Below are 18,698 nucleotides of genomic sequence, written 5' to 3' on the forward strand. Positions count from 1 at the left end.
GTAGGCTATTGGAATAAATACTTTATTTTTCCCTCTTTGACTCCATGAGTTAAGGTTTCTTGATAAAATAGGTTAGCATATGTCTTAGTACCAACACAAATGATCATGAGAAACCAGTCAGACACCAAAAAGATAGACCAAACCAAAGGAAACTCAGGGCCATCAAGTTGATTCCAACTCCTAGTAGCCCTACAACACAGAGTGGACATGCCCCGTGGATTTTCAAGGGGGTACATTGTTATAGAAGCAGAGAGCCTCTCTCTCTCTCTCTCTCTCTCTCTCTCTTTCTCTCAGAGCAGGTGATGGGTTTTGAACCACTGATCTTTGGTTAGCAACCCAATAACCTGGAGCCCACTATGCCACTAAAAAGGTATAGCTGGCATTTTTTAATAAGCCAAAAATAGACTTATAATACTAGTTTATGAATAGTTTTAGCACAGAATGTTCCTTAATGTTATATAATATTTCATCACTTCATTGCACTCGCCATCCAACCTATCCAATATTTGAATGTTAGCAGGTGATTTTATACACCTCCAACATTGGTGCAAAATCTGGGGTTTACCTTACCTAGAAAAATAAAACCCATATACTGTCAAATAAATTCAAATCGCCCTATAAGATAAAAATGAGTAATTTTTCTAAGGGTTCCCCTCTGATTATTTTCTTTTTATATTCTGAGTTGGATCATGAACTTTAAAAGCAAGAGGGTTAAATGACCAAGAACAGTAGAAGATCCAAAGTACTATAATAACCATCAGATTTCCTTGAGTAAAACAAATCAAAGCTCTCAAAAGAATAAAGAGACAGTAGCTCTTGACATTATAGAGAGCTTTCTGTCAATAAATTAAGACCTTTTAAGGCTTTAAAAACTCCTAAGCTTCTACTCAACCCACCTTCTTAATTTCCATGAGGGATATCTTTATCACGAAGAAACTTTGTATAAAAACAAAAGCAAAAATAACTATTTTTGCTGAAGAACGTATTCTAATAAATAATCTCTTAAGTAGCTAAATGAACTGTGTCGTAATTAATCCTGCTTTCAGTCTTAGTGAATAGCCAGTTTTCCATGAGCCATTCTCGATAGGAAACATGCCATGGTCAGGTTCCTCTCTGCCTCCCCATAGCCCCGCTCTCCTTTCCTCACTTGTGGAACTCCTTACTTGCATTGACACATGCCAACTTCTCTGCGTATGTCTATTCCCCTCCATCTTTCCCCCCATTTATTTGGTTGCATGTTCTTGTTATCAGAGGATATATGTCTCCGTTTTTCTTTAATCTCAAAGATTTCTATCCATATGTTTGTGTTTATTTCTATTCTCTTTCAATATGTATTCTTTAGCTGAAGTGTAAGGTAGGTTTTCATAAACTAATGTGCTAGTTTGGTCTTAAGACATAAATGAGTAGAAATTTTTGTTTCTTTAAACAAATCAATCACATGTTAATTCAATGTAGCCTTAGGTTATTTTTTTCTGTAGGTCACTGGCTTTTAATGAATTATACTTCCTTGGTTAAAACCTAGAATTTTTATTCAAATGTCAAATAATCTGGCCAGATTCGTGATAACAGCCTCTCAAGAAAGCAATGTCGGAGATTCTGCTAAATTCTAGAGAATCAAGGGCTTCTCCAAATAATGATGAGCTCTGTTCATTGAGATAACACCAAATAATTAGCATTTATAGTTCTAGAATAATCAACTTTTAAAAAAATATGTGATTGCCAAAATTGAACCAGTACTTCCTCTATCAACAATTATTCTATGAAAAATCATGCAAAGCATGCAACCTTTCATGTCCTGCCACAGTAATCAAAACCTAGGGTAAAAGAAAAGAAAACATGTTCTTCTAGTTTGGCTGTGCCTCTAGATCCTAGCCTGTTATTTTTATATGCATTATCAGTATGTCATTGGTTATACTGCTTTTTGATGAGTATATTTCTATTCTGCCACATCCCCCAGTTTTTCTCTTGACTCTGTTCTTAATAATCTTTAATTAACCACTCAGCTGAGTGTGGTTAGTCATAAGCAGTTAACTTTCCCTTATAGAAGGCTTCTATCTTTTGTCCTTGGTGGGAATTGACTCAGAACTCAGGGGTTATTTTCTTAGATTCCTGTAAGGAAATATTAATTGTTCCTCCACCTTTTTTTTTTTTTCTGCTGCTGTTCTTATTACTGCAGGTCTTCCGACCCCGAACTCCACCAGAGGCAATTGCACTGTGTAGCCGCCTGCTGGAGTATACACCAACTGCACGATTGACACCACTGGAAGCTTGTGCTCATTCATTTTTTGATGAATTACGGGACCCAAATGTCAAACTACCAAATGGGCGAGACACACCTGCACTCTTCAACTTCACCACACAAGGTGATTTCAAATACTTAACTTTTGTACGGTCTCAATGAAGTTGCACGCTGGTCATAAAGGGACACTTAATTAAAATCTGTGAGAGACAAAAAGAGGTACATTGAGTACTTAATAGGAAACAGCCTTTCTAATCACTTGTTAAGCCTTGAATATATGATTTTGGACAAAATAGTGGCAGATAAAAATTTTCACATTGTCATGGGCTCTTAAGTTTCTAGTAAAGTAGATTAATTCTTTGCATGTGAGAAGAAGTTCTAGGAATTTTATCAGGTAAAGTCATTAATAAAACTAATATACAATTTGGCTTTATGTTTGTATCAGAAACTTGGAATATTATCACGACTTGCTTCCCAAGGATTTGTAATCAAGTTTTAAACCTGTAAATATATTGATGGCTATATTTATGTGAATTCAAATATTTTATCTACAAAGGGAGAACTGAGTACTATAAATCTCTTCTGAAGTTAGCAGCAGATGTACACAAATTAGCACCATAGCACCATTCTGAGTCTTAGCACCATTGCTTCTGGTGAGAGGACATTGAAAGAGAAACTGAGTTTTGGAACGACCCAGGTAGAGTCCTTACCATTTCTGAATTTATTTTTACTTTCTCCCTGATAAAGGCCGTACATGTTTCAGTCAGCCACACTGCTTTTGATGATTTGATTTTCTCTTTAAATTAAGCATACAAATGACACAATTCTTTGCAGTTGGGCTAATGTAGATAATGACCAAGTCCTTGGGTAGTCCTGAGACCTGATTATAAAACTGCCAAACTACTGCAGATCGTGGCCCAGTCAGGCTGACACATACTTTGAGGTACACAGTGTAATTCACGACATTCTACCCTCTGACCCTCTCCCCCTAAAAAATTCATGTGTTTGCCACATGGAAGACACTTCCACCAAACCATACTATCCTCAAAATCTTCAATTCCCAAATCCAAATTCAATCTTGAGGCAGAATTCCTCATCAGCTGTGAATCTAGAATATAAATGATCTCCTTCCAAAGTATAAGGGTGGAACCAGACTTTCTGCTCAGGAAAGTATTTAAAATCTCTTTAGGGCTACCTTTTCATGCTCAGAGGTACCCCACTCTACCAGGAAGCCCATAAAGTGTTCAGCTCTATCATTCTTTGGATTAGCTCTTGTGCGGTCTCCGGCCGGTCTCTTGGTTCTCCTACCACTGCTTCCTGCCATCCGAGCCCTCTGTGGTGTTACAGCGCTCCTCGCTTCCCCTGAGCCCTCCAACAGGCTGCTCAAAACAATCGAGACTTTTACTATTCTTTAAAAGAGGGAAAAGCCAAACTCACTGCCATGGAGTCAACGCCGACTCATAGCAATCCTAGGGGATAAAGTAGACCTGTCCTGTGAGCTTCTGAGGCTGTAACTGTTAAAGGGAAACCCCTGACTTTCTCTCACAGAGAGGCTGGTGGTTTCGAACTGCTGACCTTGCTGATCACAGCCAAACGTGTAACCACTATGCTACCAGGTCTCCCCACCTCTATTCAAAACTAATTTCACCTGTGTTAAAGCAGGACCCCACTTCTGATCATAAGTTCTGCCTTAGTTATCCATTGCTGCTATATCACAAGTGGATAGATTTCAAATTTATTCTCATAGTCAGGAGGTTTGGAGTTCAAATTGAGGGCACCAGGTCTGTGGAAAGCCTTTCTCTGTCAACTTCTAGGGAAGGTGCTGTCTCCTTTCAACATCCGTGAGCTGCCCGGCAACCCTGGGAGATTTCCATGTGTCTTGGCATCATTCTCCCCCTCGGTCTAGGAGCTTCTCCGCACAGGCACCCTTGTCCCCAAGAATGTGCTCCCCTCCGGTCTCCTTTCCTGATGATGCTGAAAGCCCTCTTGCTGGCTTCATCCTGATGACTTAGCAGGTGATGCCTTGAGCGGCTAAACACAAATCCATGCTGTGAACCCACCAGCTCCTGGGGAGAAAGTTGAGACCACTTGCTCCTTATAGATTTACACCTTTGGAATCCCACAGGGCAATTCTGCTCTCCTGTAGGGTTGCTGTGAGTCGCTTGACGGCACAAAGTTGGGTTTGGGGTTTGGGTCAGACCTGTGGTCCGCGTAAGGATGGTGACTTGAGTAACAGTGATGTATCCCACCCAAATCTACTTTGTTAACATAAGCACAACCTAATCCTTTTGAACATAATGTCCTGCCTTACTAACCACTCCAAACCACCACCACCCCACAAAATCCAATGCCCTGAAATCAGTTCTGCCTCATAGAGGCTCACAGTAGGACAGAGTAGAAATGCCTTTTTACGCTGTAACTCTTTAAGGGAACAGAAAGCTTCATCTTTCCTTGCTAAGCTGCTGCTGGGTTTGCTGATCCTTCTAACCAAACCCACTGACATCAAGTTGATTCTTACTCATAGTGACCACATCTTCTTCTGAGGATGAAATTCCAGCCTGAATTTCTGTCAGCGCCTTGTCAATGTACTGCTGCAACCTTTGTTGAACCATTCAAATTCTTCCCGAAGAAGATGTGGAACAAGAAACATCATTGCTGATGTCAGATGGATCTTGGCTGAAAGCAAAGACTATCAGAAATCCTTACTTAGTTGTATTCACTATGCAAAGGCATCTGACTAAGTACAGTGTAACAAAAAGAGAATAAATACTAACATCGCTTAAAATCAGGAAAGGTGTGCATCACATACTTATTTAGTTGTGCCCTCCCACATGCTTATTTAGTCTGTAAATAACCAGGGAAACTGGATCATCAAGAAGGATGCAGCATTAGGATTGGAGGACGACTTATTAACAACCTGCTGTGTGCACATGACACGACCTGGCTGGCTGAAATCCAGGAGGACTTAAAACACTTTGCTGATGCAGATCCGTTACTGCAGCCTTCACGATAGATTACAACTTAATGTAAAAAACTAAAACCAAATACAAGATCTCTTTAAACTGTTGAAAAGCAAGTGTGTTACTTTGAGGACTAAGGTGTGCCTGGCCCAAGCCATGGTACTTTCAATAACTTCATATGTAAGTGAAAGTTGGACGTCAAGTCAAGAAGACTGACGAATTGATGCATTTCAATTATGAACCAACAAGTTTTTCTTAAAAGAAGTACAGCTAGAATGCTTCTTAGAAGCAAGGATGGTAAGACTTCATCTCGTGTACTTTGAATGTGCTGTCAGGAGACACCAGTCCCTGGAAAAGGACATCATGCTTGGTAAAATTGAGGGATGGTGACAAAGAGAAGACCCTTGACAAGATGGACTGATACAGTGGCTACAACCATGGGCTCAAACCTAACAATTGTGAGGATGGCGCAGGGCCGGACAGTGTTTCCTTCTGTTGTCTAACAAGCACCACGAAGAAGATACAGCAAATTGAAAAATAATTGTATATGTAGGTGTATAAATTATTAAAATTTAATTTTAATATTCAAAATTCACCTAAGATTTAAGAAAACTTAATAGTTAAATAACATTTAGTACAAGTTTGCACAGCCACCATCTTTTTCAAATTCCAAAATATTCTCATCACCTCAAAAGAAACCCATGTACCCCTTCTCCCACAACCCCTTTTCCTCAGCACTGGAAACTCCCCGTCTGTGTTTAGGAACTTACCTATTGTAGCCCTTTCAAGCTTATAAATCCAGTCAGGCCTATGTGACCTTTCCCACTAACACAAAAATAAGTCACTGCCATTAAGTCAATTCTGACTCACAGTGACCTTAGAAGAACAGAGTAGAACTGCCCTGTGGGTTTCCGAGGCTGTGACTCTTGACGGGACTGTCGTCTCCTCTTTGCCCTGCATAGCAGCTGGTGGTGTGGAGCTGCTAGCCGCTCTGCCAGCACGGGCCCATTCATTCTCACTGGCATCTTGTTTCCCGGGTGCATCATATTGTAGCGTATATCAGTACTTCGTTCCTTTTCCCCCTCAATAATACCATATTTTGGCTATTCTTTCATCTGTGCGTGGATATGTGGATAGTGTCTTCCTATTTGCTGGTGTGATTAGTGCTGCTGTGAGTAGTCATGGTTAGGCAGCTGTGTGAGTTCCTCTCTGCGCTTTGGGATCTGTTCCTGGCAGGGGTTTTACTGGCTCATACTGGTTACTAGTAGTTATGTTCCTCCCCACAGTGGCTGCAATTTTACATTCCTACCAGAAACATACAAGGTTTACAAATTTTCTACATTTTCACCAACACTAATTACTAGGTGTTTTAAAATATAGCTCTTGTCAGAATGGCATGGAGAGAGGCAGGGTCTGGCCTCCTTTGACGGCGCCTGGGGACGAAGGAAAATCAGAGTCATCAGCCCAAGAGCACCCGCTCACCTCCCTATCAGTTCTGACACCAACCTTCTCTCCCATGGCAATCTTTCACATCTCTGCTGGCTTCAGGGACATTACACAGACCACACAGAACCCACAGACAATACTCAGGATTGTGGGGTCTATTAGAGACCTTAACAGGTTACAATTCAAGGCCGGCAATGCTCAGGACACACACAGTTCTTCAGTCAGTACAGCCTTTCCCAGCCCCGCCTGCTGGCATGCCCTTCTCTGGTCTTTGGCCTCTTAGCCCTCTGCCTGCTTGGGCAATGGTACAAAGCTCTTTTAAGGCTGCCAGTAAATTAGCCTCAGTTCAAAGGCAATCAGCTCCAGCCCCGTGGGTCAGCAGTTAAGTGCCTGGAAGCATCCCACTCCACAAGCAAGCCTTCTGCCCAAAGGCACTCAGTTTTGCTGGATCTGTGACCTAGAAAGCCCACCATTTTACTTGTTATTTAGTTCTTGGGTCTCCTGCTGCCACTTCCCTGCCACAACTCTCTGTCCTGGAAAAAGAAGGTTCAGTGCACCAGGGATATTGGGATCTACAGGACACACGACTTTTGCTGCTGCTTTCTTGATGATCCCGAGATCCCTTCTTTGCTTCTGAGGTGGCTCTGTCCCCATGTGAGAGTTTCAAGTTCTTACCATCAGTTAATTCTGTTAGCAAGCACACTTGACTCATAAAATCCTATCGACGTCTTGTTCCACCTTCCCTTACCTAGGCCTCTCAGGAGAAAATCGTTTGGTGCAAATTATATGAATTCCACAGTGAACCAATTGATTCATTGTGCCACTGCCATCCTAGTAGATGTATCGCGTGGTGGTTCTAAGTGTTTTTGTAATAAAGTAGGTCAGGACTACTACCAAATGCTATCTGCCTGTGTTCTATTTTGTAAATTACATTCACAATACATGAACATGAACATAAATAGGCCTAGATTGTAAAGAATGGTCTTGTAAATGTTGGGAGACCTTTTGTGTGGACAGTTAGCTAATAGATTCAACCAACTCTAATAGCCATCGTGACTTTCCAAGTTGTCATGTGAACTTAAGTTTTGGCGCATGCTTTTTAAAAATACTCAATTTAAAGGGGTATAAATAGTTTAAGTTGTATTCCTGCATATCTCGTATTGACAAGCCTGATATCTTTAAATAAAGATTATTTCACTTTGGTATTTCAAAGTGCTCCTTGCAACAATGGGCTCAAACATAAAAACAATTGTGAGGATGGTGCGGGAGTGGGTGGTGTGTCATTCTGTTACACAGAAAACGCCGAGTTGGAAACGGCTTGATGGCACTCAACAGCAGAATCTTAGCCTGTGCCAGATAGATGTATGAGTGTGTGTCCGAGCATGCAGGTCTGTGAAGGTAGGTATGTATTTGTGTGCATTTTGTTTAGACACGATGGCCAGTCCCTGCAGCCATCAGAGGTTATGTGATGATGTAGATAGATACATGAGTCCATCTACCTATTCAAGTGGGCTTTATTATGTAAAACAAAATATTACGTTTTATGTGCCATTTTGAGATTATGGCCCTTTTTTTTTAAGTGTTGTGATGTCTTGTTTTAGCAGACATTTTAAAAATGGAGTTGTGGTCCCGTAGTGCAACTTTCTCCCCATCTTCAATCAGTATTAGTCTTAAACTGTCTTGCTGTATAGGGACACAGCTGTCTAACGAAGGTGTGTTATTTGATGTCATGCTATTTAATCTCCTGTGTTCTCATTTTGGAACAGTATTTCCAAATGGTGATTTTGTTTATTACTGAGGCATAGATGTAACTTGTGCAGATACATATATCAGAATAAGACAAGAATAATACAAGGGACTGAAGGAGAACCAAGCTCCCAGATGTTTATATGATTGTTATCAGTCCAGACATAAGCACTGAGGGGGTGAGGTTGGAAGGCAGGGAATATATATTAGTGATAGTCTCTTGTGGTGTAGACAATATAAAACTCTTCTATTCTTACAGCAAATTTTAGATGAAATCTGCACTAATTCATCAAAATAAAATAAAGATAATCCCTGATCCGTATGTAGTAAGTGCTTTGTAAATGTTCGAATGAATGATACATGCCACTTTAAATGAGTAATGTTAAGTTATCTGTGAATTTATGCGACCGGTGTTTACTGGGCATTTTTACTGTGCCTTGTAGTTGTTATAGTCATTTAAATTAGTAGTTAGTAAGCCCTGCCATATAAATAGAACTGGGATGATTGAACACTTCAGGAAAATATAATGTTGTATTAAAATAAAACTTACAACAAAGCTACCTATAATTTGTTTGTTGCTGTGTCAAGGGATAAGTAGTTCAAACTGTCGTTAGTATTACCCTCATGTAATCAAACAAGTGCTACCACAGTCTTCTAGGAGGAGAGAGGTGAGCAGAAGGGGAAACGTTGAGATCTTTCACAGCTCCTTGGTTTATAACACAGGAGAGTACCAGATGGAGGCGTTAGTGTTCTAGAAGGCCCTGACTAACAATAACACATATGGTAAAATAGTGGAAACACCCCTGTCTTCCTGTCATTGAATCTCAAGTTGACCAGACCTTAGGAAGCAGGTAGAACCAGGAAAACTCACCATTGATAAGTATCCCTTATTGACTATTGACCAATTCATTGACTATTCCAAGGTTAGAATATAAATGAAAATGCATTGTTTTATATGTTTAAGGGTGGTCACCTAACATCAACATACACATTCCCAATAGTCTACCAAGTTTTTATGATGTTTTACCAGCCGTAACAAGCTTAACAAGTATATTGTCCCTTTCGGATATAAAAGAGTTGGAATGGGGATGAGGCCAAGGTGGGAAGAGGGGGTGGGGTGGGCAAGATAATCAATTAATTAAATTAGTATCATTTAGTGAGCCCTGGTGGTGCTGTGGGTTAGGAGTTGGGCTGGTAACAGCAAGACGGTGGCTCAAATCAATTCACTGTTCACAGGGAAAAAGACGAGGCTGTCGGCTCCGATAAAGATGTACAGGCTTAAAAACCTATGTATAGGGTCAGTATTGACTTGATGGCATTGGGAGGTCTCTTGTGTTTTTGTTTTTTTTCTGTCTACTCCTCTACCAAATGCTAGAATTATCAGAGAGAATGGAACCTTGGTGAGGAGATAAGGGGGAGTGATGGCACGCTGACTAGACCAGCAGAAGCAGTAATTTCAGAACTCTGAGGAATTGATTGAGAACTGAAAATAGTGTATTTGGAGCAGCCAGAGAGCAACATGCAGACTCAGGCAAACGGGCAAGCTTATTTAAGGATAAAGAAAGCAGGCAATAGACAGAAATGTGGTCCCAGAGCACTTAGTAAGGAAAAGACAGTAAAAGACACAAAACCAGAGGGAGATGGGAGCAGGATCAGAGAACGGTATTTTTATTTTTTAAGTGTAGGACTGTGTTACAGAACAGAAAGTGTGGAAAATGGGATTAAGAATAAGTTGGAGAAGGGCTACAAACACAAATATTTCAAAGGAGGATTTATGTCACCTTTGAAAGCAGTTGGCTAGTTATTTATAGAATGTATTGTAACTTATTGTGTATGGTAATTAAGAGGTTCCATGGTATTGATAGCACTAATTTTTTTAAACCTATTTTCTCACTAAAGGAACTCCCACAAGTATAGCCAGCTCCCCTGCATATGTGCCTTTTTATGTCTTAGACATTTTCTAGTCCACACCCACATTTGAAGTGGGAATAGTATTTTAACTACTGTATATAATCGAGTATAAGCTGACCTGAATATCAGCCGAGGGACCTAATATTACCACAAAGCTGAATTAAAAATGCTGAAAAACTGAGCTTATACACGAGTATATATGGTACCTAAAGGTGAAGAAGTGTCTTTTTCCTGTACATGCTTGAAATGAACAGCTATGTCGTTCAGAACTCCAAGCCATCTTCCCTGTGACTTTTCCTCTTTTGTCAGCCACTCAAACCAGTATTGAGGTCTGGGGGTAAGGAATCTGGGGTGGGGTGGGGTTGTTTTTCCCTGGCAAACCTTCCCTTTTGCTTTTGCTTTTTTTTAACTACCTCCTACCCCTAGAGTTTCTTCTGATACTATTCTCAAGTGTTATGAATCCTGAGTTGGAAATTTTTGAGATTTAGACTTATTATAATTCATAATAGCAATGATAACTTCCCAGGCTATCCCCCGTATTCTGGTTTGTTTTTTAAGAAAATGGCATGAGAAGTCTTTTTTTTTTCTTTTTCGGGGGCGGGTCCGCGGCCGAGAACGCGCAGCGCGCGGGCACGGGCACCTTTCCCGACTGGCTTTCCCCACGCGAGTCTCGTTAATGATCCTTCCGCAGGTTCACCTACGGAAACCTTGTTACGACTTTTACTTCCTCTAGATACTCAAGTTCGACAGTCTTCTCAGCGCTCCGCCAGGGCCGTGGGCCGACCCGGCGCCGATCCGAGGGCCTCACTAAACCATCCAATCGGTAGTAGCGACGGGCGGTGTGTACAAAGGGCAGGGACTTAATCAACGCAAGCTTCTGACCCGCACTTACTGGGAATTCCTCGTTCATGGGGAATAATTGCAATCCCCGATCCCCATCACGAATGGGGTTCAACAGGTTACCCGCGCCTGCCGGCGTAGGGTAGGCACACGCTGAGCCAGTCATTGTAGCACGCGGGCATGAGAAGTCTTTATAAGCAAATAAACCTATGGAGAAATTTGGGTCCAAAGAAGTATATTGTTCTAATAGAGATAAAAAGTGAGAACTGGAACTTTTCTTACTATCCAATAAATTAATGTCAGTGTACATATGTAAATATATTTATGATAATGGGGGAAATAGACCTATGTGCATATATTTATAGGTTCAGTAGTAGGGAAACAAGTGGACATTGGGCCTCCGCACACGCACTCCCTTAATACAAGAGCACCTTGCTCAGCTAAACTTGGGTATAATTCCATGATACCCACGTTCCCAACATGATCCTGAAGACAAACGTGTGCATAAGCAAACATGGTGAAGAAAGCTAATGGTGCCCGGCTATCAAAAGATATAGCGTCTGGGGTCTTAAAGGCTTGCAGGCAAACAAGCGGCTATCTACCTCGGAAGCAACAAAGCCCACAGAGAAGACGCACACAAGCCTGTGTGATCACAAGGTGATGAAGGGATCAGGTAGCAGGCACCAAAGAACAAAACCATCATTGTGTGATCACCTTCCCCCACATAAATGCTGAAGACAAATGTGTGCTTAAGTAAGTAAGTGTGGTGAAGAAGAGGGATGGTGCCCAGCTATCTAGTGATATAACATTTGGGGACTTAAAGGCTTGACAGTAAAAAGCGGCCATCTAGCCCAGAAGCCACAAAGCCTACAAGGAAGCAGCACACCAACATGTGTGATCATGAAGGGCCGAAGGGACCAGGTTTCAAGCAACAAAGGCAGGGTGGGGCGGAAATCATATCATCGTGAATGAGGGGAGCCCATGATGGGGACCCAGTGCCCATCTGTAGACAACTGGACATCCCTTGCAGAAGTAGTGGGGGAGAGATGAGTCACTCGGGGTTCAGTGTAGCAATAATGAAACTCATAACCTTCCTCTAGTTCTTAAACGTTTCCTCCCCCCAACTATCATAATCCCAATTCTGCCTTGCAAACTTGGTTATGCCAGAGGATGCACAGCGGTACAGATGGGAACCGGAAACACAGGGAATCCAGGACAGATGAACCCCTCAGGACCAAGCGGTGAGAGTGGCGATACTAGGAGGAAGTGGGGGTAGAAAGGGTGAACTGATCACAAGGATCTACATATAACCTCCTCCCTGGAGGATGGGCAACAGAAAAGTAGGTGAAGGGAGACGCCGGGCAGTGTAAGGTGAGACAAAATAAAAATTTATAAATTATAAAGGGTTCATGGGGGAGTGGGGAGGAGAGAGGGTAGAGAAAAAGGAAAATGAGCTGATTCAAGGAACCCAAGCGGAAAGCAAGTTTTGAGAATGATGAGGGCAACGAATGTATAAGTGTGCTTTACACATTGATGTATGTGTGGATTGTGATAAGAGCTGTATGAGCCCCAATAAAATGATTTATAAAAATAAATTGATGTCAGAATCATCTGCGTATCTTATAAATTGTCTAAAGCCAAGCACACTGCTGCTGAGTAGATTCCAACTCTGCCCTCTAGGACAGAGGAGAGCTTCTCCATAGGAGACCCAAGGTTGTATGCATCTGTGGAAGCAGACTGCCTCGTCTTTCTCTCTCAAAGGGGTTAGTGCGTTTGAAACACCAACTTTTGGGGTGATTTCCAGTGCTTAATCCATTAAAAAGAATCTAGAAGAGTAAAATCTCTAAGCAATTGAGTTATTTGGTTCTGTTCATTAAAATTCTACTATATTACAGTCAACTGAGCTGATAACCACAAGGTCAGCAGTTCAAACTCACTAGATGCTCCATGGGAGAAGGATGAGGCGGGCTGCTCTTGTAATGTGTTATAGTCTTGGAACCCCTATTCAGGGTCACTGTCAGTCAGAAGCAACTAGATGTCAGGGGTTTGGCTTGATATCTTTGACCTAACACATTGTTTCATTTTCAATGTTGGATGTGTGGAAGAATGGGCAGGTAGATTTTAAAAGAAGCCCACCAACCATTCCCTGGGAGAGGTATGAGGCAGTCTGTTTACATACTAACACAAGAGTAGCTCTAGTTTGTTTCTGAATTAAAGTCTGACTTGGTTAATAAAGAATACCACATCCTGCATTCATACTTTAAATTTTTTTTTTAATTCCTAGGATAGTAAGGTCATTACTATGGATTTCTCTGCTTGCCTAAGAAAAAGGTTGTGAGGAAAAAGCTAGACTGATTAAAGTTAAATGGCATAGGATCTTCCTGTTTCTCAGTGAGAACCAAAAAAGCTACTAAATTTGATTGTGATAAAACAGCATCTCTTAAAACTTGGCCTTTGGGGCATTGGTTTTCCGCTGGATGGTCTTCCTGTTGAAGAGGAAAAAGTAAAGAATAGTATTGTCTCAGTTTTGAAACTTTAATAAATCTTAACATTAGTTTATTCCTTCTCTTAACAGAATGCCTTATCATTAATGTCTAATATTATATATAAAAGATATTTAAGCACCAGATTTAATAGATCAACCTGGGACTGTACGTCAGAAAGTTCCTGTGTTCAAACACGATTTCTTTACCAAGGGTGTCGGGGTTTATGGAGAGAGGACTGGCTGCTTGATGGGTGCCAGTATCTTGTGGGTGGTAAAATGTATAGAACCAAGTAGAGGGGATTGCTACATAATATTGTGCCTGCACTGAATCGTGCACTTCCAAAAACATTGCACTCTAAAGGGGTTCTGTGGGATATGAAATTTACCTCACTTGAAAAAAGGAACAATATTATCCAGCTTTTTTTTTCATCTAAGCTCTGTTAATTATCAAAATGTTTATTATGCCTTAAAGAATAATGGCTTCCTGTACCTTGTGTGGTTATATAAAATATTCTTTCAAACTCTGACATTTGAGTGAAAGTGAGTGTGTTAGTCTGGGTACTGTAGAGAAACAAATCCACAGCAATTCATGGATAAGAGAGAGTTTTATATAAAGGTTAAGTGCACATCAAGTAAACATCCCAACCCAGTGCTGCCCAAGCCCAAAAGTCCAACATTAACTCATTAACCCATATGTCCAACACCAGTCCACAAATTCCTCCTCCATCTCGCAAAACACACACAATGATGCCTGCCAACTGCAGGAGGAAAGCCGAGTCAGTGAGAGCGTACGCATCTCAGCACTGGCAGGGGTCTCCACGCGGCTGCTCCAGCACCCAGAGCTGCATCAGGTAGGTCCATATGGCTTCTTGGAGATGTCCTGCAGCAAATGAGTGTTGCCAGCTAAAATAGGGAACTGCCTAAGGCAGCTGCACTCTGGTCCAACCATCAGAAAGCAGAGACCTGAGAACTAGAAAGGTGAGGCTCACCGAGCCATTTATCCCTCCGCCCTTCAATTAATTCCACATGTGTTTATCGGCCAGGTTGGCACAATAAACTAACTACCTCAATGAGTAAACACCTGATGAATGCTGGAATAACAAGCACAAATCAGGGTGATACCAGGCAAACCAGATATCCAGTTGTAACATCAAAAATGAACATTGTGTGTTTTCTGTACACGACTGTTTGCTGTCCTTCTATATCAGTAGGCTGAATATCATCTGAAATAACTCCCTAAGACTCATATATATAACAATTTATATATATATATATATATATAACAATTTATATATATATATATATATATATATATATATTCTCTAAAGAAAAGCAGTCTGGTAAATAGTTGACAGAGGTAATCTTCCCACATGGAGGTAAAAAGCCTATTTCAAACTTTTAGAAATAAGTATTCTTAAAAGTGGAAGCTCTCCATAGGGCTTGCAAGACTCATTACAGGAGCGGACATTCTCATCTTCCTCCCACAGAGTAGCTGGTGGGTTTGAACCACTGACCTTGCAATTCTCAGCCAGGTGCTTTACCCACAGTGCTACCAGGTGCTCCTAATAAATATTCTTACTGAGCTAAAAATTAAATACTGTTGGATAGAAACATTTTACCTTTAATAAAAAACTTTAATTTTAAGCACATGTTTCTTAAATCCCATTTTCACCATCGTGAGCATAGTTGTTCTCCACCTGTTGGATTTTGACCCAATACAGTAGTTGAGCAATGTGGTTCCATCTACACACACACACCAGTTGAATCACCTCTGTGCTATGACATCATCATCACCCTCAATCCCTGTAGTCAAAAACTGTCAGATTAGTATGGGGAAACCTGATATAGTTAAGCTAGTAAAAGATTGGAATCTGCGTGCTCTCAAACTTTTGGCCTCTACCGTTGCTCAAGGTGTACCTTTAGCTGTCAGGCAGAACTTCATTTGGGGAGGTAAAAGCCTTTTCTTTGTACCACAACATTTCTGCAGACTTAGTCTAAATTGATTCATTGAGATGTGCATTTATTATGTCTTCTCTGCTAAGCCAGCACTTTAATATGTTATGCTTATTGTTCCTTAGAAAGCTAAGAGTAGGCTCTAACATTTGTGCCTTACCTTTTCTCTAGAACTGTCAAGTAATCCACCTCTGGCCACCATCCTTATTCCTCCTCATGCTCGGATTCAAGCAGCTGCTTCAACCCCTACCAATGCCACAGCAGCCTCAGGTGAGGACACGCCAGTCTCTTCTATGAAAACATACTCTGCTTTTAAAAATGGCATGCTCACCAGGTCATTTTATTTTATGTGAGCAGGTATCAAAAACAGCAAAGCCAAATGCATAGATGTGAAGGGAATGTTGGTTTTATTTCCAAAAACCACAACAGAACCACATGAATACTTTATACGTGGTATCTGTAGATATTAAATTCTGTCCATCTTAGTTGTTTTAAGTCATGCTTTCTTACATTATTTCTTGATTAATATGTATCCAGTGAGATGCTTATGGCAGAAAACCATCTGTGCAAATATAAAAGGAAACCATATCTGGAAGAAAATCCACTTTAACCCATCACCCTAAGGGTAAATTATACTTGTATACTGGAACAACAACAAAGGTCCAAGAAATAGAAAATGTTGGCTGGTGTGAGTTTTATCACTCAAAGAGGATAAAACTACAGTGATAGTACATTTAACTAAGATTTAAGCCTGAATGTGACTAGACTCTTAGCTATACCTTACCCTAAGAATTTCTTTTTTAATTCTGTGTCAACTTTCAGGGTAGAGCTATAGTATCCTGGTGGTCTCTTCACTAGTGGTGGCGCCTGTTGGGGGGAAAAGGTGTCTTTACAGATACGCTAATAGCATTCATTGATGGGCTGGTTACAATTTAAAGTAAAGTTAGAAATGTAATAGTAGCACAATTAAGGCTTTCCCATCCCCCAACCCCCAAAAAAGTAGATTTCAGGAACTGACTTCATTTTCACTTACTCGTATAGCAAATTGAATTGGATCTGACCCAGTTTTATATAAGGACATTTATGTTTCAGGAGATATAAAGACTTTTACCACTGAGCCTTCACATTGTATGGTAAAGGTCAGAGTTCATCCTATTACCTGGCATTGAGTTGTTTTAAAACAACGGCTGCTAACCTGAAATATTTCATTCTAATTCATGCCCTGCTTTCTTTCTGGGAATGGTTTGAAAAGGGAAGGCAATGTTGTAGTTGCAGAAGTTCTGTCATCAAGTATGAGGTTGAAGTCATTTGAACTCTTGTTTTTGAAGTCTGCAAAATGGAATGGCAATGTTGTCCTAGAAGGGATGGTGTAAAATTCAAAATCTCTTTCCACTGCATGTTAAAAATTCTCATGCAGGTTTATTTGGTGTTTCACTATGCCCTACTTATTTAGAACAAAGGCTAAATTGTTTAGATGGATTTTTCAATTAGTGGTGGTGCAGGTTAGAGTGTATTGATTGTTCAGAACTTTGTCCAGAACTAACACATTTACCTGTTGAACGAGCTGTCGCTAGTTTTACTAGGCTTTGCTGTGGTTTTAAATGAGAGTTCTCAGTGATATATTCTGGACAATTTAAAATTTTCTTAATGTTGATGATTACAACTAGTTCAGTATCACACGGAGATTTGTTTTTTACAAATTGCCTAGGAGAGCCTAGTTTAATCTGACTTTTATGTTGATTGGTACCCGTTTCAGTAGTTAACCAAATACATATACACAAGAGAAAGTGATTGTGTTATATAGAGAGGCTGCAAAGTGTGAGGGAAAACTTTTTAAACCCTTTCATATACATTCTTACAGCAATTGAAATTAGATGTTGGAGTTGGATCATGAGAGTTGCCTTGAAAATTGGTGTAAATAAAGGTGTGAGGGAATTACTAGAGAAAATCATAGGGTGGGCGCACAGCTAAGATCAGTTCAGGAACATGTTTGCCTCAAATTCCTTAATAGTTACCAAAGAGAGTTTCAGATATTCCTCTGAGATTCCTAGTAAGTAAAGGAAACAAAGAAATGTTTTTGTTCAAATGACCCGTTGTCTGTATGAATAGCATGCTGGTGACTAAGGAGAAGCAGTGGTTTCTGGTCCTGTTATTTGGAAAATTTTTAAATTTAGAGCCACAAATTAGGTACGGTGAGATGAAATTCGCATCACCATACCAACAATAAATGCAATGGTAAGTGTCTTATGGTCATTCTTTAAAGTGCCCTCAGTGTAAGCCAACTATGTAACACCACCACAGAACATTTCTGGTCTGCGCCAAAGTATAAAGAAAGAAACTACTAAGCCACAAATGTATAGGCTCTGAAGACCTGGAAATGACGTTTTCACTTTTGAAGTTTCCACATCAGAATTTCTATTCACCCACTCTAGCTAGCTGCATCACCACAGTAATATACTCCTGAAATGACCAGGGGAGAATTAATAACAATATGCACCTCTAAGTGACTAACTTAGTTGATCTGCTTGATCTAAGCTAACTTAATGAAGAGCATACACCAAAATAAGTAGTATGTATTTTAGAGCTGAGTTACTTTTACATTGTGATGGTGAAACAGGAAGTACTTAGCCATTCTCCATAGCTTGACTGCACCTCCAAGTCATCTGTAAATGTTGATAATCATAATGATACAGATCTGAATGAGAGATATAACTGGTTACATCCATGTCATCTGCCCCTGTGAACCATTCCTACTGTTGGCGCTCAGCATCACTGAATCCCAGGCTGAGCAGTCTTCAGAAGACAAATTCCTCAGTGACAGTCTCCAAAAGCTTTATGGTGTTTGGACCTGACTCATTCACAAGGGTGTGGTTTTCTAAAACTTATGTTTTTCTGAGAACAAAGCTGAATCCCAAAGCATATGAGATAAGGCAGCAGAACAAACCAGATGGATGGAGATGTCAGCAGCTGGGCCCACACTGACTGTCATTCTGAAATAAGCTTTGGGTTTTACTTCATCTCTATCGGTAGCCAAAATTATTAAATGACCCCAGACAAAGGTGTTTTTTTTTTTTTAGTGGTAAAGCTACTGTGGGCAAAAATCTTGATTGATATTGTT

The 18,698-nt window shown here is 40.5% G+C and overlaps 1 protein-coding gene across 3 annotated transcripts in view; it reads left to right on the plus strand.

Annotated features, from left to right (window-relative positions):
* The window catches only part of GSK3B (glycogen synthase kinase 3 beta), a 200,675-nt gene that overhangs the window by 173,710 nt on the left and 8,267 nt on the right, over positions 1 to 18,698 (plus strand). For all 3 annotated transcript variants that reach the window (XM_075556365.1, XM_075556363.1, XM_075556364.1), the window contains 2 exons: positions 2,177 to 2,363; positions 15,752 to 15,850. In XM_075556365.1, coding sequence (XP_075412480.1) covers positions 2,177 to 2,363; positions 15,752 to 15,850 — 286 coding nt within the window. The remainder of the gene's footprint in view (positions 1 to 2,176; positions 2,364 to 15,751; positions 15,851 to 18,698) is intronic.

The sequence above is a fragment of the Tenrec ecaudatus genome, chromosome 8, assembly GCF_050624435.1.
Source record: "Tenrec ecaudatus isolate mTenEca1 chromosome 8, mTenEca1.hap1, whole genome shotgun sequence".
Lineage (NCBI taxonomy): Eukaryota > Metazoa > Chordata > Mammalia > Afrosoricida > Tenrecidae > Tenrec > Tenrec ecaudatus.